General features: G+C 42.5%; 1 protein-coding gene across 4 annotated transcripts in view; it reads left to right on the forward strand.

Moving 5' to 3' along the window:
• sema4ab (sema domain, immunoglobulin domain (Ig), transmembrane domain (TM) and short cytoplasmic domain, (semaphorin) 4Ab) overlaps positions 1-10,354 on the forward strand; it is a 46,425-nt gene that overhangs the window by 33,274 nt on the left and 2,797 nt on the right. For all 4 annotated transcript variants that reach the window (XM_053637592.1, XM_053637595.1, XM_053637593.1 and 1 more), the window contains 13 exons: positions 454-614; positions 1,356-1,415; positions 1,549-1,647; positions 3,467-3,560; positions 4,949-5,071; positions 5,598-5,725; positions 5,830-6,011; positions 6,127-6,271; positions 6,395-6,584; positions 6,702-6,817; positions 6,989-7,152; positions 7,995-8,089; positions 8,257-10,354. The exon at positions 8,257-10,354 is cut by the window's right edge and continues 2,797 nt beyond it. In XM_053637592.1, the coding sequence (XP_053493567.1) occupies positions 454-614; positions 1,356-1,415; positions 1,549-1,647; positions 3,467-3,560; positions 4,949-5,071; positions 5,598-5,725; positions 5,830-6,011; positions 6,127-6,271; positions 6,395-6,584; positions 6,702-6,817; positions 6,989-7,152; positions 7,995-8,089; positions 8,257-9,005 (2,306 nt within the window). In that variant the 3' untranslated portion in view covers positions 9,006-10,354. The remainder of the gene's footprint in view (positions 1-453; positions 615-1,355; positions 1,416-1,548; positions 1,648-3,466; positions 3,561-4,948; positions 5,072-5,597; positions 5,726-5,829; positions 6,012-6,126; positions 6,272-6,394; positions 6,585-6,701; positions 6,818-6,988; positions 7,153-7,994; positions 8,090-8,256) is intronic.

Below are 10,354 nucleotides of genomic sequence, written 5' to 3' on the forward strand. Positions count from 1 at the left end.
ATAGATCAGAGGCCACACCTCCTTTACTCAGACTGATAGATCAGAGGCCACACCTCCTTTACTCAGACTGATAGATACAGAGGCCACACCTCCTTTACTCAGACTGATAGATACAGAGGCCACACCTCCTTTACTCAGACTGATAGATCAGAGGCCACACCTCCTTTACTCAGACTGATAGATACAGAGGCCACACCTCCTTTACTCAGACTGATAGATACAGAGGCCACACCTCCTTTACTCAGACTGATAGATCAAAGGCCACACCTCCTTCACTTGCTGGCCACGCCTCCCTACTTTCCTCTAGTACACACTGTTCCTGGTTTAGCTGCATTATAAAGACTGAATGATTCAGTCACTACCATTGGATGCATCAGTTTTGTGGAGAAACACATTTTTTGTGTTAGTGCTACAGATTTTAATGTGTGTGTGTGTGTGTGTGTCTTGTTGCAGAGAGCCCTGGTCGGCCTTTTACGCTCTTCACTCTTCCTGATGTTTATAACACCACCACTCTCCTGCTGAGCGACGATGAGGAGATGCTGTACGTGGGAGCGAGAGACGCCGTTCTCTCCCTCAATATCAGCGACGCAGTCAGCCTGCAGCTCAGCAACAAGGTGTGTGTGTGTGTGTGTGTGTGTGTGTGTGTGTGTGTGCGCTGATGGATCAACAGGTCATCAGCTCTTGCTGGTCCAGTACTCACCAAGCTCTGTATTGTTTTCTGTGTCATGTCACGATACGATCACGTCTGCTGTGTTTAAAGTTCATGTATTTCCTTCTTTGTACACACTATAGCTCCATCGTCTGATTGTGCTTGTTTTAGAGTTTAGAGCGCGACCGATCGATCAGGTTTGCTGATTAATGCGGACCGACATCGCATTAATTGGCAAAAACCCCACACCGGTTTGTTTTTCCCGGTTGCGTCTGTTGTGGGAGTGGATGAGAAGCGTGCACTGTCGTTATACAGTACGAGAGCGGCCTCTGGAGGCGAAATAACAAACTACAACTGACTGATTTTGTCCTGTTATTTGAAGTGTTTTTATTAATTATGAACGTCTCTGTTTATATTTGTTATGCGGAGTGTTACTTTTTGGCTCAGTTTGAACGTATATATTTTATTTACGTTAATATCTATTAATAGTTAATGTATATTCATATTTTCATATTCATAGATTTATTTCATTTTAAAAAGTACCGCACATTTTCACGGTACAGACAGCACTGTTTATTTGTGTGACAAAGTTCAGTAATATATATTACTTTGAGTTTTTTTTTTTTCTTTTTTTTTTCTTTTTACTTTGACTTATTTCATCAGGAGATAATATAACAGGAAGTAATATCATTCTCTCCTGTTTTAGATCGACTGGTCGCCCACGGAGACCGATCTGGGTGACTGCCTCTTGAAGGTCTCGAGTGAGGTAAGGGGTAATGAGGAGTGATGCGTGCAGGATTAGAGTTGACATCAGATCTCGTGTTGCTGTATAAGAGCAGGGATGGCGTGGGCGTTCCGGTTAACCTGTGTGTCTCTGCTGCGTGTCTCTCGCCCTCCAGACGGACTGTCCGAACTTCGTGAGAGTGCTGCAGGTCCTGAACTCCACGCACATGTTCGCGTGTGGAACGTTTGCCTTCAGTCCTCGCTGCAGCTACATCGTAAGAGCTCAGTTCACACTCTCGCGGTTTCTCTCGCAGACCTCCAGCGCTCGTTCTCTCTGATCCGTGTCTCTGTCTTAAGGCTTGTGTAGACCAGGACAGGAGATTTATTAACACGCTGAGGTTGTATTTAAATAGCCCCGGAGTATTTTCAGTGTCTGATGATGATGATGATGATTAATAGTAACGATAATGATAATAATAATGATACTATAATAATGATACTATAATAATGATGATAATATAATAATGGTGATAATAATACTATAATGATGATGATGATAATACTATAATGATGATGACAAAATAATAATTATAATAATAATAATAATGATACAATAATAATAATAATAATAATAATGATATAATAATGATAATAATGATACTTTAATAATGGTGATGATGATAATAATAATGATAATGATACTATAATAATGATAATAATAATCATACAATATCATACATATATATATATATATATATATATATATATATATATATATATATAATAATCATACAATAATATCATATATAAATATATATAATAATAATGATAATGGTGATGATGATAATGATAATGATACTATATTAATGGTGATAATAATGATGATGATGATACTAAGATAATGATAATAATGATAATATAATAATAATATAATAATGATAATAATGATGATAATAATACTATAATAATGATGATGATGGTGATGATAATACTATAACAATGATGATAATATAATAACGATAATATAATAATGATGAAGATAATGTAATAATGGTGATAATAATAATGATACTATAACAATGATAATAATAATGATGATGATGATAATATAATAATGGTGATAATAATGATGATAATATAATAATAATATAATAATAATAATGATAATAATGGTGATAATAATGATAATAATAAAGATAATACTGATGATGATATTATAATAATGATAATAATGATGATAATATAATAATGGTGATAATAATAATGATAATGATAATGATAATAATAATGATAATGATAATGATAATAATGATGATAATATAATAATAATAATGATAATAATGGTGATAATAATGATAATAATGATGATAATATAATAATGGTGATAATAATAATGATAATGATAATAATGATAATATAATTATAATAATAATAATGATAATAATGGTGATAATAATGATGATAATATAATAATAATATAATAATAATAATGATAATAATAATGATAATAATGATGATAATATAATAATAATATAATAATAATAATGATAATAATGGTGATAATAATGATGATAATATAATAATAATATAATAATAATAATGATAATAATGGTGATAATAATGATAATAATAAAGATAATACTGATGATGATATTATAATAATGATAATAATGATAATGATAATGATGATAATATAATAATGATGATAATATAATAATAATATAATAATAATAATGATAATAATGGTGATAATAATGATAATAATAAAGATAATACTGATGATGATATTATAATAATGATAATAATGATGATAATATAATAATGGTGATAATGATAATGATAATAATGATAATAATGGTGATAATAATGATAATGATAATAATGATGATAATATAATAATGGTGATTATAATAATGATAAAGATAATACTGATGATGATATTATAATAATGATAATAATGATAATGATAATAATGATGATAATATAATAATGGTGATAATAATAATGATGATGATAATAATGGTGATAATAATGATGATAATAAAGATAATAATGATGATAATGATTCACGCTGTTGTGATGTCGTCGTGTCAGAGCTCTGAGCAGTTCTTTCTGGCCGCGAGACCCGAGGAGGGCCGAGGCCGCTGCCCTTACAACCCCTACCACAAAAACACGGCCATTACTGTGGGTAAGACTGCTCTCCCTCTCTCTCACTCACTGTCTGTGTCTCTCTCTCTGTCGCGCTCACTCTCTCACTTTCTCTCTCGCTCTCTCTGTCCGTCTCCTCTCCTCTGTTTTGCATGCAAATGAAAGAAAGACATGAGATCATTTGGTATATTTGGTGAAAGGTGTGAAAAGAGTGAAAAGGAAACGAGGTCGAAAGAAAAGAAAACCGAAAACGTGCTGTTGCAGTGTTGTCGCTCTTCTGCACCTGGCTGAGTTCTGTATACACCATGTCTTTCATATATTCTAGATTCAGTACACATAAAGTGAAATATTTCCAGCCTGTTTTTGTTTTAATCTCAATGATTACGGCTTACAGCTCACGGAAATCAGAAATCCAGTATCTCAGAATATTAGGATAAAGAATTTATAATACAGAAATGTGGACCTTGTGAAAAGTATGATCATCTATGCACTGATACTCGGTCAGGGATTTAATCCTTTTGAATGAATCGCTGCATCAGTGCGGCGTGTCATGGAGGCGATCAGCCTGTGGCACTGCTGAGGTGTTTGTTCTGGAAGCCCAGGTTGCTTTGATAGCGGCCTTCAGCTCGTCTGTATTGTCGGGTCTGGTGTCTCTCGTAGATTCTCTACGGGGTTCGGCAGGACAATCAAGCACAGTAACACCACGGTCAGTAAACCAGTTACTAGAAGTTTTGGCACTGTGGGCAGGTTCAAGTCCTGCTGGAAAAGGAAATCAGCATCTCCATAAAGCTCGTCAGCAGATGAAGCATGAAGTGCTCTAAAATCTCCTGGTAGATGCTGCATCGACTCTCGACTTGAGAAAACACACTGGACCGACACCAGCAGATGACATGGCAACCCAAATCATCACTGACTGTGGAAACTTCACTCTGGACTTCAAGCAGCTTGGATTCAGTTCCTCTCCACTCTTCCTCCAGACTCTGGAACCTTGATTTCCAAATGAAATGCAACGTTTACTTCCATCTTCCCCGTGATTGTGCTTGTGTACTGAACCAGACTGAGAGATTAAAGCCTCAGGAAACCTTTGCAGGTGTCTTGAGTTAATTACCTGATTAGAGTCGTCTCAGGTCGACATTTCTGTATTATAAATTCTTTATTCCAATATTTTGAGATACTGAATTTTTGATTTCCGTGAGCCGTAAGCCGTAATCGTCGAGATTAAAACAAAAAAGGCTCGAAATATTTATCTAGAATATATGAAAGCTCCAGTTTTTGAATTCCCACGATATTCAAATTTTTTGAGATGCACCTGCGGTGCTTCAAATATCTATATCTCCATCTCATTATCTCTCTATGGTTTTATTATTTTGAATGTGAAGCTGCCTCAAGCACAGACCTGTGTGTGTGTGTGTGTGTGTGTGTGTTTAGGTGGAGAACTTTACACCGCCACGGTGGCAGACTTCAAAGGGAATCGTCCCGTCATCTCTCGTCACCTGAGTGAAGGAGACCGTGTGGATATGAAGCTGGATGATACCGCAGGCTGGCTAGAAGGTTAACCAATGTTATTATTGTTATTATTATTATTATTATTATTATTATTATCATTATCATATATGTAAGGGATAGTCCACGGCTAGGTGCCAGCCGTGTGATTTTAATGCATGACGTGAAGGCATTAAAACGGTCAGACAGACAGACAGACAGACATTCACATCGACACAGACAGACAGACATCTGTGCTACTTCTCTACTAATAATGAAGCTGTGAGTTTATCTACACTGTGTAGGTGTGACTGTGTTACCATGGTTACAGGTGTTTTATAGGCAGCTCATTAATTTAGAACGGCGATTAAACTGACCGGAACTACCTGTGCGTTATACGGTTTGCGTGCACACCTTCCAGCCAATCAGAATAGAGTATTCAGACAGATATTCATGGTATTATAAAAAAAAAAAAAAAGATTTTTTTTTGTTTGTTTGTTTTTAAGTGTAACCTGCAGAGGATATTTGTATTAGAGGTGCTTTATTTGTGTGCTTGTTTTTCATTCTTTCTCAACCCTTCGTCTTTTCCCCCAAGAGCCCACCTTCATCAGCTCCGCGCACATCCCGAGCGAGGAGAAGGTGTATTTCTTCTTCAGCGAGTTAGGTCGAGAGTACGACTTCATCGACAAGTTCACCGTGTCTCGAGTCGCTCAGGTTTGCACGGTGAGGCAGTTCCTGTGTGCTTCAGCATGGAGGAGATATACCATGCGTGTGTTGTGCGTTAATAACGTGTGTGTGTGTGTGTGTGTGTGTGTGTGTGTGTCCAGAGCGATGTAGGGGGACAGCGGACTCTGCAGCGACGATGGACCACCTTCACTAAAGCTCAGCTTCTGTGTCAGGCCAGAGGAGAACTGCCCTACAACGTCCTGCAGGACATCACCACGCTGCGGCCACCAGAGGGCGCCAGTGCGGACGACACGCTCTTCTACGGCATCTTCAGCTCCCAGTGGTGAATGACGCGCCGCACTCGCACCACACTGATGAGATCAGATGTCGGGTAATATGACGCGCGGATCGGAGCGTTTGTGTTAAACCGGACGCGTGGTTCGTGTTTTTCGCCGCAGGTCCGTGAACTCCGGCCGCTCGGCGGTGTGCGTCTTCAGCCTCCGAGACGTTAAAGCCGTGTTTGCCGGAAACTACAAAGTGCTGAACAGGGACACGCTGAAATGGAGCACGCGCATGCAGGAGAAGATCGCTAATCCCGGAGAGGCAAGGCCGCGCCGAAATAAATAAATAAATAAATAAATAAATAAATAATGATCAGTATCTGATATAGTACACACTCATATATATGTGTGTGTGTGTGTGTGTGTGTGTGTTCTCTCCATGCAGTGTGGTCTGCATAACGCCTCAGATAACGTGCTCCGCTTCGTCAAGGAGAACTTCCTGGCTGATAAGAGCGTGTCTCCAGCCAATCAAGAGCTGACATTAGTGTCACCTGACCGGCGCTACAGCAACATCGCGGCTCAGAGAGTGAAGGGAGCTCATGGGAAAGAATACACCGTCCTGTACCTGCTCACAGGTAACACACACACACACACACACACACACACACATTCTCTAGGTTCAGCTGTGATACACAGCTTTTCACACACACACACACACACACACGTGACGCTAATACGTCTGCTCTCCGTAGAAAGCGGCTACCTGCACAAAACCGTGCTGTTGGAGGGCGGAGCTCACATCATCGAGGAGATCCAGGTGTTGAGGCAGCCTCAGCGAGTCAGGAACCTCCTGCTGTCCGTCTCAAAGGTACCACCGGGTTCTGCTGAGCGGGTCGAACGCTCGCTGTAGAGTGTTTGAAGTACACATGCTGCCTGTACAGAACAACGCAACGCAGTAAACACACAAGAGGAGGCCGTCTAGGAAAGGTGTGTGTGTGTGTGTGTGTGTGTGACGGTGTTTTGTGTGTGTCGTGTGCAGGGCGCATTGTTCGTGGGTTCCTCAGAAGGAGTCGCGTCCGTTCCCGTCTCCAACTGCTCACACTACTGGAGCTGTGCGGAGTGTGTGTTAGCCAGAGATCCTTTCTGTGCCTGGGACTCAACACGGCGAGTGTGCGCTCGCGTCTCGTCCGTCACAAACCAGCCGTAAGTACACGCTTACTGTTCTCACACACACACACACACAAGCGTACAAATAAACACAAATGAATGAGCACGGAAAATACAGACACTCAAGCAAACAAACACACAAATCAGCACACACACACATCAACACACGAATAAACACGTACACAAACAGACATGGACAACAAAATACAAACAAATATACATAAGAATAAACGTGTTGAAACAGACGCGCACACGCCTACAAAAACACCTACGAAGGTACACACACACAATGTAAACACACACACAAGCACAAACAGAAATGAACACACAAAATACAGACAAATATAGACATGTGTAAGAACAGACAGACATAAATACACGTTAGAACACACACACACACACACAGAAACACACACACAGAAACACAAACGCAGAGTTCTGTCTGTAGCCGGCGTGTCCGGAGTTTTCATGTCAGTTGCTACGTTTCCATCCAAGTTGTGAATTGATCTCGTGGGAAAAACTGAAATATGGCGTAAGTGAAGCTGCGTTTCCATCCCACGTGTTCCAGAGAGCAAGACCGCCACTTCCGAGGAAACCGCCTCATCTCGCCCTCCGCCTTTTTTACTGCTCCGAGCCCGTCATCCGATCACGCGATTTGTAGAGGCAAAGTCACATGACTTTTATTCGCATCTGGTGTTCGCACCAAGCGTTTTTTTTTTTTTTTTTTCTTCCCCCCATGATATTCCAAAATTTGCATAAAAATACGCGGATGGAATCGTAGCTTCTGTAAACGTTTGCGTTTTTTTCTTCCGTGCGCTGTAACTGCGAGCTGTTTGATCAGAGAGATTGATCGTGTTGGTCCTCACTGCTCTCCGCAGCGTTCAGGATGTAGATGGAGGAAACGTGTTGAAAGTGTGTACCTCCACCGTGTTGGTTCCCAGAGGACGGTCCATCATCCCCAGTACTCCAACCAGTGAGTAGCCCACACACACACACACACACACACACACACACACACACACACACACACGGTCAGGAGATCGTTTTATAGTGCGTGTTTAGAATAAAAACGACAACTCGAATACTACAGTGAAACTGTGTGTGTCCTGACACTTTGACCTCTGACCCTGACCTCTGCAGGTGTGCCGGTCTCGGTGCTTCTACAAGAGGTGGTGCATCTTCGGTGCATGCCTTCGTCGCAGCTGGCCGAGCTGCACTGGGTGCGCCCTGGAAGCGAGCTCTCGCCAAACATCTACATACAGGGAGATCGTGGCAACCTCAGCTTCCTGGCCACGCCCACAACGCTGGGCACCTACGTGTGTCAGGCCGTTGAGAACGGCTTCATGCAGACGCTCGCCGTTTACGAAGTCAGACAGACGGATAACCCCACCCTTCCGCCTTCCTCCACTTCCCCCGGCGCCGAGACCGGAAGAGAGGCCACGACTCGGCCGACGATCGTCACGACGCCCGACGCCGGACCCACGGTGGCGATGACGCAGAAGCCAAGTCCGAGCTCAACCGTGAACGCGGTCATCCCGAGCTCGACTCACACCCCTGCTGACGGCTTGACCAACATGCAGCGGGAGACCAGGCCGAGCTACCTGAAGGAGCTGGTGGCTGTCTCGGTGCTGTTAGCCATGAGTGTTTGTGCGTGCTTATCGATGGCGGCGTACATCTGGAGGAAGAGCTATCGCAGCAGGACGGCGCCGCATCTGCCCTCATCACGCAGGGATACAGGAGCTACAGAGGGAGGTACAGACCAGGAGACGGAGGCGCTGAGAGGTAGTTCACCTCAACTGGCGAAACACAACGGGCAGACGTCTCCGAACACACCGAGCAACGGCGTCTCAAACGGCTCCAGCGGCCACCTACCCAACATTCCAATCTGAGCGCCAAACGCAACACTTTTTTTTTTCCCCGCTTTTTATTGAACTAATCAGTGCTTGTGGATGTTTACCCACACTATAGCCTTTTATGTCACCTGCTTCTGAGCCAGTACAGCACCAGTACCGCACCGGTACCGCGCCAGTACCGCCTGCTTCCGTCATGTTTATTACCAGCGTAATGATTCTTTCAGCTCACCAGCTAAACGTTGTTCGGACTAGAGTAACGTTGGGGGCGCATGGATTAGTTGTTAGCACGTTTGAGGTCCGGGTTTGCACGTTCTCCACGTGCATCGGGGGTTTCCCCCTGGTACTCCGGTTTCCTCCCCCAGTCCCAAGACTTGCGCTGTATGCCGGTTGGCGTTTCCAAATTGTCCGTAGCGTGCGAATGTGTGTGAACGTGCCCTGCGACGGGTCGGTACCCCGTCCACAGTGTCCCCCGCCTTGTTCCCCGAGTCCCCTGGGATAGACCCCAGGCTCCCCGCACCCCCCGGATTGGATCAGCGGTACGGAAAACGGACGGAATCCGAGGAACAAAACGAAACGCAAGCTTTAACGCGAACGATCTGTCATTCCACAGAAAAGCGTTCTAAGATCAAGAGTTCGAATCCCGACGACGCCACGGCCGCCTGTGGTCCACGTCTCGTACTAACACGTTAACGTTTCTATAGCAACGACTGACACAAAGCCTCGTACGGCAGACGCTCCACATAATCTAATCCTAACAAACTGTTTTGTTTATTTTGGGGCGGGGTTTGTTTTTCAAAATGTCGTCATCTAATGTCGAAGGCGGGTCAACGTTACTCCGTAAGGAGACGTTTATTTAACTTTTATGAAAGAAATGTTCGCGCTTTAAGGTCTTTTTTTTTTTTTTTTTGGTCACTTTGAGATTTCCACCGTGAGGAAAGTCTTCAGACGGATGAGAAGCGCGAGAGGAGATGGGCTGACGAGGGATCGAAGGTTTATAGCTGCTATAACGTAAGAGATAACAGGAGCTGACTTGTTTTGCGGACATTCCACGACGTTAAACGTAACTGTAAACGGATAAAAAGCGTTGAGCCGAATCGCAGCACGTAGTAGTCGGTTATTTTCCTGTAACTGCACATCCTGTGGTGTTGATTCCTGTTTGTTTTTTGTTGTTGTTTTGTTTTTTTCTTATCGGTTCAGGAGTGTTGTGTTTGGAAAGGTTATGAACTTTGGCTTTTGCTCGGAGCAAACTGTTTTTGTTTGTTTCAAGTGTTTTTTTGGTACTCCGCTAGTTCCTGCTCTTTTCTGCGCCTTTAGGGAATCAAATGCACAAGCAGTACTCCTCTAAAAACATACACGTGCATATAAAACTCGGACAAACGCGGCGA

The sequence above is a fragment of the Ictalurus furcatus genome, chromosome 12 (assembly GCF_023375685.1).
Source record: "Ictalurus furcatus strain D&B chromosome 12, Billie_1.0, whole genome shotgun sequence".
Lineage (NCBI taxonomy): Eukaryota > Metazoa > Chordata > Actinopteri > Siluriformes > Ictaluridae > Ictalurus > Ictalurus furcatus.